Source organism: Podarcis filfolensis, assembly GCF_964270895.1.
Source record: "Podarcis filfolensis genome assembly, chromosome: 14".
In the NCBI taxonomy this organism is placed as follows: Eukaryota; Metazoa; Chordata; class Lepidosauria; order Squamata; family Lacertidae; genus Podarcis; species Podarcis filfolensis.
The window spans coordinates 388,853-410,632 of record NC_139616.1 but is presented as its reverse complement, the minus strand read 5'-3'; the positions used below and the strand labels follow the sequence as shown (position 1 = coordinate 410,632).

The following is a 21,780-nucleotide window of genomic DNA, read 5'->3' as shown; positions in this document are numbered from 1 at the left end:
GGTGCACCTGTCCCAAGGCGAGGGAAAGTGGACTTAGCTGAGCTTGGCAGGACAGCTTACTCTATGGTATTAACCCCTTCATGCATTGATTAGACTTAAGTATGTTGGTTATATGCTGCGGATTATCCCACACAATTCGCACCAGGCGTTCCTTGAAAATACTTTGTTTAAAAGCAACCAGCAGCTTAAAAAGCTTAAGGCTTAAAGAAGAAAACCCACAGCTCCCAGAGCTTTCCTGTTATCTGTGCATCCTGCAAACACAGAAACCTTTCATTAAGGTCTTGGCAGGTGAACATGAAGGCTAAATGGAACCTTTCCATTCCAGCTGGTCATTCAAATGCTCTCTCTGTAGCCAGTGCTCTAGTTTTCTTTTCTCCCCCTGCCCTCCTCCCTCCCCAACCCCATTTCCTTTTGTGTTCTGTCTTGTATACTTTAAGCCTGAAGGCAGTAGCCATCTTACCAACACCTATATGCCGCTGCACTGGGGGCCCTTTTTATGGGGGTCGCTGAGAAGAGGGCTTGACTGACAGGAAAATTGGCTTCCAGGTGGAGAGGTCAAAATTAGAAACAGAGCTTTTGGAACCCAATACTAAGAATCTGTCAAGAATGTATAACTTGCTGTTGAAATGGAATACACAGGATGAGACGGTCAAATCAGCTATGATTAAATGGGCACAAGACATTGGTCATAACATTATGTTTGCTGACTGGGAACAGTTATGGACCACCGGTATAAAGTTTACGGCATGTAATGCCTTAAGAGAGAACATTATGAAAATGATCTACAGGTGGTACATGACCCCAGTCAAGCTTGCAAAAATCTACCATATGCCCAATAATAAATGTTGGAAATGTAAGGAAACGGAAGGTACTTTCTACCACCTTTGGTGGACGTGCCCAAGGATCAAGGTTTTCTGGGAAATGATTTACAATGAAATGAAAAAGGTGCTTAAATGCACTTTCGTGAAGAAACCAGAGGCCTTTCTCCTGGGCATGGTAGGCCAATTGGTGTCAAGGAAAGATAGGATGTTTTTTATGTATGCGACAACAGCAGCAAGAGTTCTTTTAGCAAAGTATTGGAAGACACAAGAGCTACCCACGCTGGAAGAATGGCAGACAAAGGTGATTGATTATATGGGACTGGCTGAGATGACTGGCAGAATCCGTGACCAAGGGAAAGAGACGGTGGAAGAAGATTGGAAGAAATTTAAAGTGTATCTTAAGAACTGTTGTAAAATTAATGAGTGCTAAAATGTCATGGGTAAGGCAAAACAGAATTGCAGTGACAAATAATTGGGTAAGAGAAAAAGGATTAAATAATTGGGTAAGAGAAAAAGGATTAAAGAAAGTGAATTATAAGTAAGTAAAGTGACAAGTAATTGGATAAGATGAAAAAGATTAGAAATTGTATTATAAGTATTGAAATTAGGGGTTGCTGGGAAAATTTAAAACAGGGATGCAGAAAAGGGAGGTATGGGGAAGTCGTTGAAACAAGGTTTAAGAAAAAGAGGTTAAGAAATTATACGTGTTTATATGTTTGTGTGTCTATGTATTGTCTTGTATTGTTTTTTTAATATGTGTTGGAAAATCAATAAAAAAATTATATAAAAAAAATAATAAAAAAGAGAAGAGGGCTTGACTGTTTGACTTGTGTGCAAAATGATTTATTTCATTTATTTCCTGCCTTTCCTCCAATGAACTTGACAATATACATGGTCGTTCTTCCACAACAGCCCTGCAGTGCAGCTTAGATTGAGAGATGGTGAGCAGCCCAAGGTCACCCCAGTAAACTTCAGGGCTGAGCATGTATCTGAATCTGGATCCCCTCCCAGTCCCAGTTAAGCACAGAACCACTGTTGGGAGAGCCAGTACCAAAAAGTTGTTGCATCAAAAAAAAAAATATGAGCTTCCTGCAGGCAATTGACCGGCCACTGTGGAAAGCAAGAAGGTGGTCAAAGTGGCTCTTGTTATGTGCTGGCATGAAAACACAGGGAACTTCCAACAAAAGATCTTCAGCCAGTCAAAACAGAAGTCTAATGTCTGGATTAAAGGAAGTAACAGTACTGTTCTATTCTGTATTGGTCTGACAATACTGGGAGTCCTGTGTCCAGTTCTGGGCACCACAATTTAAGAAGGATGTTGACAAATTGGAACATGTGCAGAGGGCAGCCAAGATGATCAGGGGTCTGGAAACCAAGCCTTATGAAGAATGGTTGAGAGAGCTGGAGATGTTTAGAGGAGGAGACTGAGAGGAGATATGATAGCCATCTTCCAATATCTGAAGGGCTACCACACGAAAGAGGAACAAGCTTGTTTTCTCCTGCTCTGGAGGGTAGGACTCAAACCAATGTCTTCAAGTTACAAGAAAGGAGATTCTGACTAAACATCAGACTAAACATCAGACTTAACATCAGACTAAACAACTTTCTGACAGTAAGAGCTGTTAAGCAGTGGAACACTCTCCCTTGGGAGGTGGTGGACTAAGCAGAGGTTAGGTGGCCATCTGTCAGGGATGCTTTAGCTGAGTTTCCTGCATTGCAGGGGGTTGGACTAGATGACCCTTGGCAGGGTGGATAAAAATCAATGATTTTTAAATATATATATATAATAAAAAATCACGTTTTTTAATTTAAATTGGATTTTTAAAATAAAATGCGTTTGGAGGGAAAATCTTTCTAAGGATAGTTTTCTATTTAAGTTACATTATAGTCCTCATCAGGAAATAAGGATTTGCTTTAAGTTTTTCATGTGTGCTAAAATTCAGTCTAAGGTGTGTGTTTTTTTAAAAAATCATTTAATCAGTTAACAAACATTGATACATATGCTATAATGTTATTGTTTTATTTAAATAAATTGTTTAAATTGTTATTAAGGAAATGATTGTTTTTCTCCTTCCAATAAAGTACAGCAGAAAAGTTGTCCAAATAGAAACAGTTAACTTATTAAACCTCACAATAATTTCATAATTATCTGTCAATGTATTTCTAATAGTGTAACCAAATCAGTAATTTTTGATATAACTGTAAAAACTACTCTGAAAATTTATTATTCCAAAAATTAAACCTTCATCTGTTTGTAAATATTAAGATTATAAAAGCAATTATGTGTCTTTCTGTAAAAAAAAAAATTAAATCAAGTCTTAGTGACTAGTGATTTAAATCGTTATTTAATCATACTTTAAATCGATTTGATTTAAATCAAATCCACCCTGACCTTTGCGGTCCCTTCTAACTCCACAATTCTATGTCTCTATGATTCTACTTTGCTGCCTCCATTGCATCCTCATTATGTCATCTGGCAGAGCTTTTCCGGGCCTTTTACAGGCTGGCCCAAAGGAGGTGGGAGAACCAAGAGTAGCTCGCTGTGACTCGTTTGCAAGGCATTTTGAGGATAAGATCACTTGCATCCACCAAGACCTTGACTCTGCTGTTATAGCAGATGAATCTCATGGGGTGTCCAGAGCACAGTCTAGTCCTGTTGTGCTGGATGAGTTTCAGTTGGTAAGGCTCAAGGATGTGGCCAAGGTGCTCGGATCAGTCAGAGCGACCACTTGCACTCTAGACCCTTGCCCCTCTTGGCTGATAAAAACCAGCAGGGAGGGAACAGCTGGCTGGGTCAGGGAGGTGATCAGTGCCTCTTTACAAGACGGGGTGGTCCCCACCTGTTTGAAGGAGGCAGTGGTAAAACCACTCCTTAAGAAACCTTGCCTGGATTCAGAAAAACTAACTACTGGCCAGTTGCTAATCTCCCTTTCCTGGGCAAGGTTCTGGAGCGAGTGGTTGCAGACCAGATCCACACACTTTTGGAAGAAACTGATTTTCTTTTTTTCTTTTTTTTTAAAGATATTTATTGGAGTTTTACAAAAACATAAATTTAAAAGATCATATAAAAAGAAAGAAATACAATAAAAGAAACATAGAAAAATACATAAAATAAGAAAAAGAAGAATAAAAACAAATCCATTTTTGTAACCCTAACTCATTATCTTATTTCCTTGGCCTCCTCACACCTCCCATTTTTGTATTCCCATTTAAATAATCAAATCAGCAAATCCTTACCCTCTTTCATTTATCTTAACTCTATATCTTAACATATTATAACTCTATATTTTCCTCCATTTTCAGTTCAATTTTGCATGCTCTTGTTAACTTTGTTGCTAATGCCACTTATTTTCAATCCAACATCATTTTTAACATTCATTAATTTTACAGTGTTTCTGCAGATAGTCTTTAAATTTCTTCCAGTCTTCTTCCACCAACTCTTCTCCCAGGTCTCGGATTCTGCCAGTCATTTCCGCTAATTCCATATAGTCCATCACCTTCATCTGCCACTCTTCCAGGGTGGGTAAATCTTGTGTCTTCCAATACTTTGCAATGAGTATTCTTGCTGCTGTTGTTGCATACATAAAGAAATTTCTATCCCTCTTTGGCACCAATTGGCCGACTATGCCCAGGAGAAAGGCCTCTGGTTTCTTCAGGAAGGTATATTTAAATACCTTTTTCATTTCATTATAGATCATCTCCCAGAAAGCCTTAATCTTTGGGCACGTCCACCAAAGGTGAAAGAATGTACCTTCATTTTCTTTACATTTCCAGCATTTGTTATCGGACAAATGATATATTTTTGCAAGCTTGACTGGTGTCATGTACCACCTGTATATCATTTTCATAATATTCTCTCTTAAGGCATTACATGCTGTAAATTTCATACCGGTGGTCCACAACTGTTCCCAGTCCGCAAACATAATGTTATGACCAATATCTTGTGCCCATTTAATCATAGCAGATTTAACCGTTTCATCCTGCGTATTCCATTTCAACAGCAAGTTATACATTCTTGAAAGTATCTTAGTTTTGGGATCTAACAATTCTGTTTCCAATTTTGATTTTTCCCCCTGGAAGCCAATTTTTTTGTCCAAATTATAGGCCTCTCTTATTTGATAATAATGAAGCCAGTCTCGCACTTTATCTTTTAATTTCTCAAAACTCTGCAATTTCAGTTTATCTCCTTCTTGTTCCAAAATTTCCCAATATTTCGGCCATTTGGCCTCCATATTGAGCTTTTTCTGAGCCTTCGCTTCCATTGGTGACAATCACCTTGGGGTTTTATTTTCCAATAAGTCTTTATATCTTATCCAGACATTGAACAATGCTTTCCTGACAATATGGTTTTTAAATGCTTTATGTGCTTTAACCTTGTCGTACCACAAATATGCATGCCACCCAAAAACATTATTAAAACCTTCTAAGTCCAAAATGTCTGTGTTCTCAAGAAGCAGCCAATCTTTCAACCAGCAGAATGCTGCTGATTCATAGTAAAGTTTAAGGTCCGGCAGGGCAAATCCACCTCTTTCCTTTGCGTCAGTTAGTATTTTAAATTTTATTCTGGGCTTCTTGCCCTGCCAGACAAATCTAGAAATATCTTTCTGCCACTTCTTGAAACAGTCCATCTTGTCCAAAATTTGCAATGACTGAAACAGAAATAACATTTTTGGCAATACATTCATCTTTATAGCTGCAATTCGACCCAACAAGGAAAGCTTCAAATTTGACCATATTTCTAAGTCTTTTTTCACTTCTGTCCAGCATTTCTCATAGTTATCTTTAAATAAGTTTAAGTTCTTAGCAGTCATATTAACCCCCAAGTATTTTACTTTCTTAGCTAATGTCAAACCAGTCTCCTTCTGAAACCTCTCTTTCTCAATCGGTGTTAAGTTTTTCTCAAGAACTTTAGTTTTTGACTTGTTCACTTTAAATCCTGCCACATGACCAAATTCTTGAATCAGTTCTAATACTCTTTTCGTACTAGATTCTGGCTCCTGTAACGTCAAAACTAAGTCATCTGCAAAAGCCTTCAGTTTGTATTGTTTGGCTCCGACCTGAATACCTTTAATCAGATGGTCCCTTCTAATCATATTTAACAAAACCTCCAGGACCGAAATAAAAAGCAATGGGGAAATTGGGCAGCCTTGTCGTGTCCCTTTCTCTATCTTAAATTCCTCTGTCATCACATTATTGACTATTAGCTTAGCTTTTTGCTCTGAATAAATCGCACTTATACCATTTTCAAACCCTTGGCCCATGCCCATTCCCTGAAGATTTTTCTTCATAAAATTCCAAGAAATATTGTCAAAAGCTTTTTCTGCATCTATAAAAATTAAAACTGCTTTGGTGTTGATGTTCACTTGCAGCTTCTCCAAAATATTAATTATGCTCCTCGTATTGTCAGACAAATGTCTACCTGGGAGAAAGCCGGCTTGATCTTTATGTATCTCTTCAGCTAGTACCTTTTTTAATCTGTTAGCCAAAATATCAGCAAAAATTTTGTAATCCACATTAAGCAGGGATATGGGGCGGTAGTTCTTAAATTGTGTCTTTTCAGACTCAGTTTTCGGTATGAGTGTAATGTAAGCTTCCTTCCACGACTCTGACGCCTTTTTCCCCTCCAGAATTTTATTACAAACCTCCTTTAGTGGCTGAATTAACCAGTCTTTCAGAGATCTATAGTATTTGGAGGTAAGACCGTCCGGCCCTGGAGATTTGCCCAACTGCATGTTCTGAATGGCACCTTCAACCTCCTGTTCTGTAATTTTGTGATTCAACATTATCTTATTTTCTTGAGAGATTTTTTGTAATCCATTTGTTCTTAAAAATTGGTCTATATCTGTCTCTTTCTGTGGCCCTTGTGTATATAGTTGTTTAAAATATCTCTGGAAGCACTTTCTAATCTCCAATGGATTCTGTATGTTCTTTCCTTCCACATCCAGATTTGTAATGGTATTTAATTTTTGTCTTTTTTTCATCTGCCAGGCTAGCAGTTTCCCACATTTATTAGCTGATTCAAATGTCTTTTGTCTCATCTGCTTAATTTTCCATTCAACTCCCTGATTTATCATTTTCATGTATTGTGCTTGATATAATTTTATTTCTCTCAGAATCTCTTGCGACTTTGGTTTCGCTCTTAATTTCTTCTCTCCTTTTATTTTTTCCAAGATTTTATCTTTTTTCTCATTTTGTATTCTCTTCTTTAATGCATTCTGTTGAATCAGAAACCCTCTCATAACCGCTTTGCTTGCGTCCCAGATTACTCTTTTTTCAACCGTAGTATTCAAGTTTATCTCAAAATAGTCTCTCAGGATTTTTTGGGCCTTCTTAGTGACCTCTTGATTTCTAAATAAGGTGTCATTCATCCTCCATCTGAAGGAACCGATTGGTGTTAATTTCATCTCCATCTTCACCGCATTGTGGTCAGAGCAGGTTTTTGGGCAAATTTCCACTTTTTGAATCTTAGGTGCCAGTCCTCTAGTTATCCATATTTGGTCAGTTCTTGTCCATTTCATGTTGGCTTCAGAGAAGAATGTTCCCTCTCTTCCAAGGGGGTTCTTGGATCTCCAAATGTCAGTCAAGTCCATATTGTCAGTCAGTTCAAAAAAGGTTTTTGGTAGTCTGCCATCTTTAGTTACAACTTGTCTCTGCGACTTATCCATATTTGTAGATACCACTCCACATCAGGATAATATTATAGTCCATGTAGTCAAGCAATGTCTCATGCAATTTCCTAAAAAATTCAGATTTCCCCTCATTTGGTGCATAAACTCTTACAATCAAAAATTTTTCTCCTTGTGATTGAATCTCAATTGCCACCCATCTTCCTTGTTCATCTTTAAAAACAAATTTCAGTGATAGGCTCTCTTTGGCATAAATAACAACTCCTCTCTTTTTAACCTTGTCCGATGAAATAAACTCTTGACCCAATCTTTTATTAATCAGTACTTTCCTGTGAAGCCTTATCACATGAGTTTCCTGTAAACAAATTAAGTCCAATTGTTCCTTTTTCAGTAAATGAAAGATTTTCTTCCTCTTCTCCAGGGAGTTAAATCCATGAATATTCCAACTTAATAATTGCAGAGACATGATGTAGTTATTCTATTTTCCTCCAACTGCTCCCAAAAGTTCTTCTTGTTCTGATGGTGGTATCACTTTTTTTTGTTTTTCCAGTCCCAAAGGTGGTGGTGCTATGTCTAGTACTCCTGGTCTTAAAGCTCTTAACTCTTCTATTACTTCTTTTTGCAGGTCTTCTTCGTGGTCTCTCAAAAAAATTTTCTTATCTTCCAACGATCTTATTTTGAACTTTTTCCCTTTAAAGTTAAAAGATAGTCCCTGGGGGAATTCCCACCTGAAAACAATTCTGTTTCTTCTCAGTAGGGTCACCAGATCTCCGTAGTTAGATCTAAGATCCAATAGATGTTTCGGTATATCCTTAAAAATCTCCACTCTCGAGTCGTTTATCTCCAAAGTCTTCTGGAAGTGCGCACTCAGTATTTTATCTCTCTCTTCTTTCGTTCGAAGGGTAACCAGACAGTCTCTCACCCTGTTTTTCCTTCCTCCTCTTCCAAGTCTAAACACACTTACTATCTTAAAGTCTTTCTCCAACTCCAAATTCCAAAATTTTCCAAATTCCTGCGTAAGATAGTCACTTAAATTATCCTTTTCAAGTTCTGGTACTGCCCTGATCCTCAGATTAATCTGTTTCTCCCTCAGTTCAATCATAGACAGAAGTGACTGATGATCCCCAATCTGTTTACGCATAGGTTTTATTTCTTCCTCTACAGCCACTGCTTTTTCTCTTGCTTCCTCAGCTATTTTTCTATTAGACGCAGATTCTTCCAACAGTTTTTCAATAGATTCTGTATTGGAATTCACCTTCTGTCCCAAATTATCTATTTTAGTTCATTGTTCCGTAACTTGTTTGCTTAGGCCTTCCAATTTTTCAAAGATTTTATTTAACACAGAGGTAAAATCCCCTTCTGATGCCATTCCTTTTGACTCAACTTGTACAGAATCTTCCCCCTGTGTCACAGGAGGGCCAGGAACAGATGGTCTGCGTTGCTGGGAAACTGTGCTGGGCTGCTGCACTCTGGCCTTTCCCGAACGTGTTGTCCTATCCGTCATCCCACCTCTGTCTATGAGTCAAGGTCGTTCCCACGGTCAGATCTTGCCGTGGAAAATCCCCAAAGTCCAGAGTGGAAAAATCCCCCAGCTGGATGTACAACTTCAATGTTCCTCTAGGGGGATACTGTAGCAGTCATTCAATTTACAATAATAAAAAATCTTTTCCAACTTTCTTAAACCCCCTCAAGAAAAAAAAAGAAAAAGCAAGCAAGAGTTTCAAGTCCAGAGAAGACCTTCAACAAGTATCTCCTTTGCAGAGTTAACCATTAAAAAGTTACAATGTCAATAGAAAGTGCAACTCTCAATGCAACAGTTCTAATGTGCCTGGCAGTCCGTCCCAGGAGTTAAGCAATTGTCTCTATTTTCCCCAGAAGAAACAAAGTCACTTTTCCCTCTCCACCCCCCCTCTCCCCTATCCTGGGGGGAGAGTTCTTTCGCTTTAATGTCCGTTTAAAAGCACCGCTCTCCAGGTCTTAGCTTAGAAGCGTCTTTGCTTTGATCTGTGTACAAAAACGGAAGGCGGACTTCCTGTTTACACCTTCCCGCTTCAGTGCCAAATTGATCCCTTTTTTCTTCCTTTAGTCCCAATTTCTTAAGCTTCACCTACTCACGGGTAGTTGTTTAGCAGCCGAATTGTCACAGGAAAAAGGTCAGCGCTCTCCGGCAACAGCTGTGCAGCTTCGCCCCACGGAAGTAGCAATTGACTCTCAGCACCACGCCTCCCGTTACGCTCCGGAACCCCTTACGGGGTTCCTTTGCCAATTCGGGGGGCGCTAAGGGTGCCCGCCGAGTCCCACGCTCACAGGCTTCTCCTGCCTGTGATTTTTAGAAGGGTCTCCGCTTCGCCGTAGCGGACAGACCCACTTTCCGCAGAGCTTCTCCCTCCCGGTTAGAAGGAGACCGCCATTGCCGTTGGCGCCGCCTCCGGAAGCTGGAAGAAACTGATTTTCTGAATTCATTTCAATTGGGGTTTAGGCCCGGTTTTGGCACAGAAATTGCTTTGGTTGCCCTGTATGGTGACCTCTGTCAAGAGAGAGACAAGGGAAACATGTCCCTGTTCATTGTTCTTGACCTCTCAGCGGCTTTTGATAACAGCAACCATGGCATCCTTCTGGAGCGACACTCCTAACTAAGGATGGGTGGCATCACTTTGTGGTGGTTCCAGTCCTACTTGGATGGTTGTTCCTAGAGGGTGTTACTTGGGGAATGTTTTTCAGCCCCATGGAGCCTTCAGTGTGGGGTTCCTCAGGGCTCAATCCTATCCCCCACATTGTTTAACACATCTCCATGAAACCGCTGGGTGGGGTTATCCGCAGGATCGGAGTACATTGTCAGCAGTACGCTGATGACACTCAGCTCTATTTCTCCTTGACATCTGCAGGTGAGGCAGTGGAAGTGCTGGACCAGTCTTGGTAGTGGACTGGATGAGAGCCAAGAAACAGAAGCCCAATCCAGATAAGACTGAGGCTCTGTTGGTGGGGGGTTCCCTAGACCAGATGGGTGGGAGGTCGCCTGCTCTTGATGGGGTTACGTTTCCTCTGAAGGAGCAGATTCATAGCCTGGGGGTCCTCCTGGATCCTTTGCTGTCGCTCAAGGCTTAGGTGGCCTCAGTGGCCCAGAGTGCCTTCCATCAGCTTTGGCTGGTGGCCCATCTACATCCCCATCTGGACAGGGAGAGCATAACTACTGTTCTCTACACTCTGGTAATCTGAAGGTTAGATTACTGCAGTGTGTTGTACGTAGGGCTGCCTCTGAAGATAGTTAAGAAACTTCAGCTAGTGCAGAATTCAGCGGCCAGGTTGCTCACCGGAGCAAGACGGTTTGAGCATATTACACCGATCCTGGTCTGACTGCACTGGCTACTGATTAGTGTCCAGGCCCAATTCAAAGTGCTTGTTTTGACCTATAAAGCCTCAAACGGCTCAGGACCACAATACTTTGTGAACCACCTCTTTCCATATGAACCTTCCCGGACCCTGTGATCATCTTCTGAGGCCCTTCTTTGTGTGCCTCCTCAAGAGGTTTGGAGGGTGGCAACACAAGAATGGGGATTTCTCAGTAGTGGCTCCCCATCTATGGAATGCTCTCCCCAGGGAAGTTCACCTGGCGCCTTCATTATACACCTTTATTCGCCAGGCAAAAACATTCCTCTTTAACCAGGCCTTTGGCTGATTAACATCCAATGTAATTTTAAAAGTTGTTGGGGATTTTTTTGGGGGGTGTTTATGTTGTTTTCGTTTGCAGGGGGCCTTCTCAGTAGTGGCACTCACCCTATGGAACACCCTTCCATCAGATGTTAAGGAGATGAGTAATTATATAACGTTTAGGAAACATCTGAAGGCAGCCCTGCATAGGGAAGCTTTTTAAGGTTTTACTATGTTTTTACATACGCTGGAATCTGCACAGTGGCTGCGACAACCCAGTCATATAGGTGAGGTACAATAAATTATTATTATTATTATTATTATTATTATGTTTTTGTATTGTGATTTTATGTTGCAACTGCCCTGAGACCTGCGGGTATAAGGCAGTATACAAATTTAATAGCAACAACAACAGCAACCCTGCCTGAAAACCTGGAGAGTTGCTGCCAGTCAGTGTAGACAACACTGGGATAGATGGCCCAGTGGTCTGACTCAAGACAAAGCAGTTTCTTATGCTCCTAAATGTTCTCTTTTGGCACAACAATCCTTCCCTAAAAATGCCTATTTCTGGGTAAACAGGGAAAGGTATGTAAAGATGAATGACCCCTGGGTAAGCCAAGACTTCAGGCTTCTATGTGACCCATCTTCTGCAATGCCTCAAAACAACTAGGTTAGTGTTGTCACTACAAAAACATACTTCCTGGGGTGTGATGCTCACATAGTACCAACCTGCTGGGCTTGGGTGCCCTTGTATTGATCACATCTCGGTCATGTTCACACCATACACTGAAAGCACCCTAATGCTATGTCAGTGGTCATGGCTCCCCCCCCCCAAAGAATGCTGGGAACTGTAGCTCTGTGAGGGGTCTCCTGACAGCCCATGGGACACTTAACAAACTACAATTCCCATGACTCACTGGGGAAAACCATGACATGACATGGTGACTGAACAATGGCGCTATCATCCAGGTTCAAAATCCCACTTCTGGCACAAGCTTGCCTTAGGCAAACCTTGGTCTCAGCCCCCATCTTCAACACAGAGGTGCTGATGTCAGCCTACCTTTAAGGTTGCTGTAAGGATTAAAATAATGCACACAAAGCACTCTGAACACTTAAAAGTGCTATACAAATACTAACAAATATCATCAATAAGTTTACTGTACTAGCCAAAAACTATGAAACATTATCCAGAGAAGTGGGATCGGTAGCAAAATAGTGGTGGTGAGTGTCATGCCCTTTTGCAGAATACTCCATTACATCTGCACCCAAAAAAATCCCTCAGCATTCCATGGTCACCAAGCAAGTTCAGTCCTCACTGAACCACTGGGGATGGCGGGGGTGGGTGAGTGGGAGAGACAATGACTTGGCTTCCTTCTTCTAGACTTCTTTCCCCATCTTTCCACAAACTTCGCACATTTCCCCCAGACCTGCTGCTCCCTCCCTCCTGTGTGTGAGGGAGGCCATTTTGGTTCTATAAGGAACAGCACTCATGGCCTGAACATTGCAAATAGATGGAATCCTGACTGGAAAGGCATGTGGGAACCAGGGCAAGCAAGGACAGAAGAAGAGGGGAAAGGCAACAGAAAAATGGAATGAAAAACAACATGGATAAATTTGCTATGCATGCCAAGCAATGCTGAACATGGGGAGGTGTCTTTAACACTTGAAATCATGCAATGAGGCTAGGCGTTTTTGCTCAGCTCTCATTCTACTAAATGATGAAAGACATCTAGAAGGTGGAGAAGAAGGCGCCTCTTGCTGCATCAACCAGAAGGTTTCTTCCTAGGAAGAGCCCTTAAATTCCTCTAAAAAGTGTTTGGGACTTTTTAGTTAGAGAAAAGGTGAGCAAAAGGAGTCATGACAGAAGCAGAAACTCACGATATATAAGCAAGGCACCAAATGGCTCCTTAAACCAGGGTTAGTCACCAAAATGGAATGTCTAGTTGCCATTTGGAGGCCAGATCGCTCGAAAGCCATATTTTTCAATACAAACTTTTGGTTCCTGAAATTCATTCAGGCAGATAAAATATCACAGATACAATTCTACAGGATGTGCTGCTAGTGTGTGAAAGCCGTCCAGATCCAAGGATCCCCAGGGATGCACCTTCAGATGGAGAAGACGCCAGACACCATCCTAGTGCCCAGGCATCTTCACTTGGTTGCAAGTGGCCAACAGCCAGGTGCAAAATGTGCCTGGAAAATTTTGAACGCTGGACAGGAGATTATAAAATTTTGCATGGCATGGAGAAAAGGAGTAAATAACAGTTTTTCTCCCTCTCTCATAATGCTAGAACTTATGAACATCTAATGAGGCTGAAGGCTGGAAGCTTCAAGCAAGTCCTTCTTTGTGCAGCACATAGTCCAACTACGGAGGCAGTGATGCTCCCAAAGCTAGATGGCTTTAAAAGAGGGGTAGACAAATTTATGGAGGAGAGGGAGTGGGAAGGCTCCTACTCAGGAGTTGCCGGCAATAATGCTTCTGGATATCACAGAAGGGCAGGCATGAGCGTCGGAGTCTCACACTGATCAGAGGCTACAAAACCATTCCAGATTTGTTATGTGGGGAGGGAAATGCAGGGAAGACAAAACAAGCACACAACTAAAACATGGCCTTGATCCTGACAGCAATGATTGACTGTGGATTTCACTCCCTACACTGACCTTGCCACCAAGCAGACGGAGAAGCATATTGAGAAAACATGCTTTGGGAAAGAGGGAGCCATTTTGCAGCCTGTCATGGCTAGTTTCTCTTGTCAGGGTCAATATAGTCTAGATTCACATCTCCTCCCTCTTAAGCCCCCAAAACACACACTGTAAGAAAAGTGGAAATCAGTGAAAAGAAGAATGGTATGATGTCACTGATTCATGGCAGGAAAAAGGCGCCCCCCCAAAAAATAAAAGCTCAACAACTTTGACCTGCCCCCCGTATGGATAGATCACTGTCTTTTTTTTCTCGGAGTCTCTTGCGAGTTGGACACCCCTGGAATAGAACAAGGCATCCTTCCATCTTTACCGGGTGCCTCATTAGTATTAGTAATAATAATGATTAATAACAATTAATATTAATGATATATGTAACATTTACAGCACTCTGATCATTCAATGTGTATCACATAATACAAATATGAAATCACTCCGCTGAGGGCTCTCATCTCAACTATCACACCTGCCTAGTGTCACTTTCCTCCTGCTTCCTTCCTTGTGTCTTCCACTGGGTCCTCTAAACCCCTCCCTTCTCTCCTCCTCCCCAATTATCTCATCTGGTCTCTTTGATTAAACTGCAGGGGGGAGGGGCGCCTCCAAAACAGGTGCCAAGTGTCACAGTCAAATGCTCTTAACAATGCAGGCACATCCGGTTCCTTGCAGTTGGTGTGTGGTCTGGGGAGTCCAGGGCCCCAGCTGTGTGGCAAAGAGAAGGGAGGAAAGGGGGGGCTGCTTTGACACAATTGCACATCATAAATCTTGATTGAGAAAAGGCATCACAACCAAGACCTGTGGAAGTGAGCCCCAGTGCTTCAATGGGGGGGGCACTTTCTGAGTGTACAGGCCTCAGTGGGAGTCCTTTCATTCATTAATAAGCCTTTGCAATTCTGTTTAACTAAAGACAGAGCACCGTTTTGCCTACAGCAGTTTACTTATGAGGTGGGCTGGCCCACTCATAAGGCAAGGTGAGGTGACCGCCTCAGGCAGCAGGATCCACAGGGGCAGCAAATCTCCTCATTTTTCAGCAGGAGAATGAAGAGAACTGTCAGCAGAAGAAGTCTTGGCCCCCATGGCCAGATCACTGGGTTTCTTTTCCATGAATTGGGAAAGGAGACCTCTCCACACAGAAACCAATTTGGGAAAGGAGGGAAAGGAGAGCTAGCACATGTGTGAGAGAGACAGCGCACACATGTGGGAATCTGTGCATGTGTGAAAGTGTGCATGACAGCATGCATGTGAGTTTGCACATGTGAGTGTGAGAGTGTATGTGTGCATTTGTGTGTGGCTGGGCGTGTGTGTGTGAGAGAGAGAGAGAGAGAGAGAATTAATGTGTGTGTTGGGTCAACTCACTTTGCACGTGCAGCCCTAGACCACTTTCCTCCACAAAAGTTCAGCTTGGGGTTGGGGGTGAATGATTGTCCATCCCTATTCTAAGCTGCTTGGTGCCAACTCTGACATGAACCTGCCCAATTATTAAGACCCCCCCCCCAACTTGAGGAGGAGTGGATAGAAACCAAAGGCATCTCCTTTCCAAAGGTAGCTCAGTTGTGCAGTTCTCCCCCCACTCCCAAATCTTCACTCCATATCCTTCTAAATGACTTTTAGGTACCAGTTCAAAATGTTGTGTTCACGCAAGTTTTTAATGGAGTTGAGTATTGTTTCAGCATTCTTCTTACTGAGTCCGGATACATTTTAACACTTTCTGCAGTATATATTTTGTTTGCACCTTTGCTGTTTTGTTCTTACCATTGATCTGTTTTGGGGGGAGGAGGGGGGGTTTAGGAGGCATGCACTTTAACATTTGTTGCAAGCTACCTTGAAAACTAAGATGAAGCAGCAGGATATAAATAAATGCTGGGAAAAAATAATTAAAAATATAAAAACTACATCCCAATGGAATGCTTTCCTAGAAATGGAATGCATTTGGAGGCAGGGGCAAGCTGATATCTTTCTCCCACTCCACTTTCCTTTCATATCCTCTCAAGAATGGCAACTTGTCAAGAATGGCAACTTATGGCACCCAAAGCCAACTGCCAGTCCCTTGGGAATGCACAAAGGGAAGGTCACAGGGAGGGGGAGGCAGAGAGAAGGAGCAACAGAGTTTTCAGGAGTAGAAGAGGACAACAGAAGAAGACAGCAGGGCATGGGAAAGGGGCAGAGTCCAGGAAGCACAGCTAGGATCTCAAAAGGTCTGAAGAATTCAGAGAAAGATAAATTGTTGGGAGAATTTGACTAAGGGACCCGGAAGTTATTTATTGTGATGCAGGTGGTGGAATTTTTCCCGAGTGATTCATTTTCCATTGGAATTTTTCCCCAGTTTCATGAGTTCTTTAGTAACTATGAATGGATGTCAATTGCAAATACACGTTGCTTGGCTTCAAAAAATTTAGCTTCATTAACAATAATACAAGTAAATATATGCACACTAAATTAAATCTCTCTTTAGGGTGTCAGAAAAATGTCCTGATGCAACCCCCCCCACTCCAATACAAACCACCCTAATTTGCATAGTGTAATTGCACTGGAACTTATCCTAATTTGCATAGAAAAGTTTTTTGGGAAAAACGTCTGGGAATTTTCCAGTGCAATTTTTTTTTTGGAAAACCCCAAAACACAATTAACAACATAACACAACACTCTTTCCCAGGTGGTTCTCTGCCTCATGTTGGTCGGTTGGGGCATCTGTAGCCGGCCCTCCAAAGAGGATCTCAAGGTTTGGGGAATTCAGTGTTTCAGGTAGGCTGATGCCAAGCCATTTAGGGCCTTAAAGGTTAAAAGCAGCACTTGAAGCTGAGCCTGGGAACCAAAGGAAGCCACTTCATCCAACAAAGCCCAGGCCTCGTGAGGCCCAACCACCCTCTGCTAGTCACTTGCCTTGAATCCCTGCTCTGGAGCAATATGGAATTAGTTTACAAGGCAAAAAAGCAACACATGATTTAATTTGCTAGAAGCAGCCAAGATGCTAACAAGAAAATCCAGGAAACATATTACTGCATTTCTGTATTTGACTAAACAAAAAAAATTTTTTCTTCCAGTAGCACCTTAAAGACCAACTAAGTTAGTTCTTGGTATGAGCTTTCATGTGCATGCACACTTCTTCCGATACATGTATCTGAAGAAGTGTGCATGCACACGAAAGCTCATACCAAGAACTAACTTAGTTGGTCTTTAAGGTGCTACTGGAAGAATTTTTTTTTTTGTTTTGACTATGGCAGACCAACACGGCTACCTATCTGTAACTGTATTTGACTAGTTAGTGTTTGGGCTTTGGAGGATATACTGAAATTGACATAAGTAATAACAACTTTCAGAAGCTAAGAAATATGTGGCGGTTTAAATCTAGGGCATGTACCTGTTCACTTTTCCAGGATGGAGTAATAATATATGTACATATGTAATATATGTACAATGCAAGTGAAACGAAGCACATTGGTCAGGGTCTGGTCAATGCTTAGATAGCGGACACTAGCAAATAACAGACTTCCTAGTCCAGGGGTCTGCAAACTAAGGGCTGCGGGCTGGATCAGGCCCAATTGCCTTCAGGATCCGGCCCACAGACTGTCTGTGGATCATCGGCGTGGGGATTCTGTTCATTCAGGCTGCACCATTTTCCCCCTGCACCATTCCATTCCCCCACACACACCGTGGCAGTGCCTCCTCCCTCCCTCCTCCTGGTTTCTCTGCACCCTGCCTAGAGGAGGAAGGGGGCTGAGTGCCATTTTAAGCAGCCCCTCTCTGGAGCCAGCCCCTTCACGCCGCTCATCTTCCCTCTGCCGCTGCTGCCCTGGTGCTCCTGTGGGCCAGGGGGCAGAGCGGACGAGCTCCCTCTGCCTACCCACGAGAAGCAGCGGTGGTGGTGGCAGCCCCTGGGAAGGTAAGCACAGCAGCTGGGGCTGGGGAGGAGGACTACTTGCCCCCCCCTCACCTCTTCTTCCAGCTCCCCCCCCCCGGTGCCGCTTCTCCAGCCCGCCACAAGGTCTGAGGGACAGTGGACCGGCCCACGGCTAAAAAAAATTGCTGACCCCTGTCCTAGTCCATGCCACCAAGACTAGATGGCGGTCTCCTCGGGGTGGGGACCTGCCCTCTTCTACTCTGCAAAGTACTGAGCCTTACGATCAGAAGCAGGGACCTTCCTATCTGGCGCATCCTTAGTCAAGAACTTATCAATGGGGACAGGGTGCCAACGTGAATGAAATTTTGGGAGGCCCAGGTAGGCCCCCCACACCACCACTTGAATGGCAAAGCCCACCAACTTTGGGGGTGCCTGGCCCCCTCAAAATTTTTATGGGGGGGTTGAAGAGACCTTGGCCCCTAGGAGAAAATCTGCTCTTTTTCTGGATAACATCTGAAAGACATTCTCCATTTGGAAAGCGTTTTCTGGCTGCTGCTTTTATTGTTTTTTTTGTGGGGGGTGGGCAGTTATTGCTGCTCTATGCTTTTTAAAAATATTACATGATTTTACACTGCTGTTGTACATTGCTGGTTTTTAAGATGCTTTGGGAAATTCCCTTGAAAAGCATGGAAGACACTCTTTAAGAAACCTAAACAAAGCCACCTGCAATCGGATGGAGTAATAGCAACAATGTATGCCGCCTTCAGTTCTATCCAAGACAGGCTATAGAAACGCAAGATTAAAAAAACTCCCACAGACCATTTTATTTAAATAAAAGGGTTACATTTATTAGTATAGTATCTTTTTCTCTGCCAGGACGGACAACGTTCACTTTTTCTGCTACAAGTTAGGAGTGTGAAAACTTTAACGGAGAAGAGACTCTCCCGAGCGGGGTTTGTGTCTGCCGGCCTTCGCGGGGGTCGCGGACCCCTTTCTGGGGCGCCTCCCGAAGGGATGAGCAACATCCACCTCGCAGGACTCAAGCGCAGCCGCAGCCGGCGGGATGTGCGGGCGCGACAAAGGAGGGCCGGATCCTTCCCGGGGGAGAAAGTGAAAAGGGCCAGAAGCAGAAAGCGGCGAAGGGCAAAGGGCGAGGCGGAAGCGAGAAGTCCCTGCGAGCGGCGCGGCGGGGAGAGAAGCCCCGAGGGAGCCGCGCGGAGCCCCGGGCAGAGGCGCAGGCGCGCTCTCGGGAAGAAGGGCGAGCCCAGCCCGGCTCCCCGGCTGCCCCGCCCGGGCAGAAAGCGGCCGCGGATCCTGCGCGCTTGCCGGCCTTTCCCCTCCGCGGCACTTCCGCTCCATGTCGCGCTTCTCTCTCTGGCCTCACAGCTTTTATAAAAGGGGTGGGGAATCTAGCCCCCCCCCCCCCGAAAAAAGAAAACATCACACACACAAACACGGGGCGGGGGGGGGAAGGATTAGAAGAGAAAAACCAGCTAATGAATGAGGCGTCAATTAATGGGGGAGAAGCCCCTGAGGCGGCTGGATCCACCCCCCAAGAGACAACCTTCCCCCTCCTCAAAAGGCACCCCGAGACCAAGAGCGAGTGTGTCCTTGCAGCCCCCACCCAAAGAAGCGAATTTCCTCGCTTGTTAACAACAACTCCTCTTTTATCGGAGGATCCTAGCGGGAGGGGAGGGGGCGCCCCACGGCCCCGCCAGGCTCCTTCTCCGACTAGGCCGCATCTCAGCCCCCCCCCGCAGCGCTTCTGATCTCCATGGAAACCTCCCCAGGGGGCCCCACTTCCGCCCCTCCCCTTGAGGTGGGGGGTGGCGGGACTTGGGGGGACGCAGCTCCCCCCGCCCACCAAGAACGGATTTCACCCCCGGGAAGAAGAGGGGAGGGGATGCAGGGGCAAGACGGAGCGCAGACCTTGGCCCGGGGTTCCCCTCAGTCGGGAGACGGGGGGGGCGCTGCTTCGCTTCCAGGAATGAGACGACCCCAAAACAGATGGGTACGCAGCATTACTCTAGGCAAATAAATACTATTTCTGCATCTCCTTACTCTTTCCCCTCGCGATCCGCGTTGTTGCGAAGCCGCTTAAAAGAGCGCAGCCCAGAGGCCCGAGAGGCTCCCATCGCAGCCCAAGACCTGGGAAGGAGCCGAGAGTCGCCTCTCCGGAGAAACCCCGCCATCCCGGCCGCCCCGCCCTCCTCCCTGGCCGCGGTCCCCCCAAGCTCTGGGGCCCGGCGAGCTCCTACCTGCTCCTCCTCGGGGCTCAGCTCCGCCGCCATCCTGCCCTCGGGGCGCTCCCAGGACTCGACGCCGGCCAGAGAGCAGGAGATCGTGCAAGTTTTCCACAGCTACCACCCCACAAACATTTCCCGAAGCAGCTCGTCTCCTTTTTCCTCCTCCTCCCACGTTTTTCGGGGGGTCGCTCAGCTCGGGTCGCTCCCAAAGTTGGAGGATCGCATTCTTCGCCGTCGTTGTTGTCTTCCCTCCCTTTTATGATGCGCTTTTGTAGATATATAGATATATGCAAGTATTTTTCGAAAAGGGCGGTGGGAGCACGGAGGGGAGCGCCCGATTATTAGTATTCGGTGGGTGGGTGTTTTTTGCGCCCCTCTCTCCTTTTCACTGTAACAGGGACGGCGACAACGACAACTTCGACAAAAAAAGTTCCATTAAAAAGAAAGGTCCTGGAAAACAAAAAACCTCTCCCTTGATAAAATAAGAATGCCAAGTCTGATTCAGCCGCGGTGAATGTCTTCGGGCATTAAACACGCCTACATATGGATCGGAAGGCAAAGGGGCTTAACGGGAAGGGAAGAAGGGGCAGAAAATGGCAAAACTTCCCAGCCCTCAAAGCTTAAAATCCTCTCCAGATTGTGCCGAGATATTCACCCTGCAAAGATCCCTCCTCCTGCTGCTTTCTGGGAGAAAAAGGAGGGAGGGAGGGAGGGAGGAGGAAGAGGAAGAGAGAATCAGTAGGAAGCAACTTCCTTTATATATACTGTATCAGAGGAGGAAGCTTTCACCCCCCGCACCCGTCCTGTGGCCTGGAGGGGGGGTCGTGGGGCCTCCTCCCTCCCTCTCCTTTCTGCAGTGCTTGTTCCTCAAAAGCAGCAGGCAGAGCACAGGGAGGGAGGGAGGAAGTAAGCCCAGCTGACCCGCCCCCCCCGTCGCAGACCAATCCTGCTTCCTTTGCTGCTTCCTTTCGCTGCCAAGCCTCCCTCCCCCTCTGCTTGCTCCATTCAGAAATTGAATCTCATTCACAAACAGCAGCAGCGGCAACAGCAAGCCGAGGACGAGCCGGGATGGAGGGCTCCCAAGGGGGCGGGGGAGAGAGAGCCCTAAAAGGCATCGGCAGCAGACAGACAAGAAACGAATACCCACGCAGCAACCTGCCCTGGCAACTTCTAAAAATCAAGGTGGCAACTCCATGCACAAAGGAGAAAATCCCATTGAAGCCAATAGAAACCTGCTTTTGAGTCAATGTGCTGTAAGAGACACCTTCTTCGCGGTGTGAATCCTACACTGGCTTTGCCTCTGTAGATAAGCTTTTCCTATGAGGTCCTGATCTAAACTTCCCAGCGCCCATGAGAATGCTCTGGCATTGGGAAGGTATCTCCCGGTGGCCCCTCTGTAACTAGACCCAGCTACAAATCCAAGACAGGTTCAAGGTGTTGCTATTAGTAAACGAAGCTCTACCAGATCGCCTTAGCCAATAGATGCCCTCTGGACCACTTCAGTCTGTGGAACTGACCCACATTACAGGTGCCACATAATACCCCTTCCACATTTGTAAACAACCTACCTTTCAGTGTGGCTGCACCTACACTTGGGGACTCCCTGCCTATCAGGTGAGCATCTTCACTGCATTTTTTCCAGCACCTGCTAAAAACATATTTGTTTAAGTAGCCCTACCTAGACTGTCAATGTAGAATGTCAATGTTTTTAGTTTGTTGCTGATTTTCTTTTCTTTTTGAATGTTTCCAAGAGTAATTTTAACTGTTTTTACTGATAATTTTATTGTTTTATTCTTTGTAAACCACTTTGAGGGTTTTTTGGCTTTTCTTTTACAATCAAGTGGTGGAAAAAATCACTTGAAATAAATAATGTGAGCATCACATCAATAGCATAAGCGGGACCA

General features: G+C 44.4%; 1 protein-coding gene across 2 annotated transcripts in view; it reads right to left on the bottom strand.

Annotated features, from left to right (window-relative positions):
* The window catches only part of PTPN9 (protein tyrosine phosphatase non-receptor type 9), an 84,354-nt gene extending 62,809 nt beyond the window's left edge, over positions 1 to 21,545 (bottom strand). Inside the window, exons 1-2 of one of the 2 annotated variants that reach the window (XM_083586611.1) lie at positions 21,445 to 21,545; positions 19,889 to 20,560 (exon numbers count right to left, since the gene is read on the bottom strand). In XM_083586611.1, coding sequence (XP_083442737.1) covers positions 19,889 to 19,921 — 33 coding nt within the window. In that variant the 5' untranslated portion in view covers positions 19,922 to 20,560; positions 21,445 to 21,545. Of the gene's footprint in view, positions 1 to 19,691; positions 19,842 to 19,888; positions 20,561 to 21,444 lie in introns of those variants that run through there. The other variant, XM_083586612.1, reaches the window with a different exon arrangement.
* Between the last annotated feature and the right edge of the window lie 235 nt (positions 21,546 to 21,780).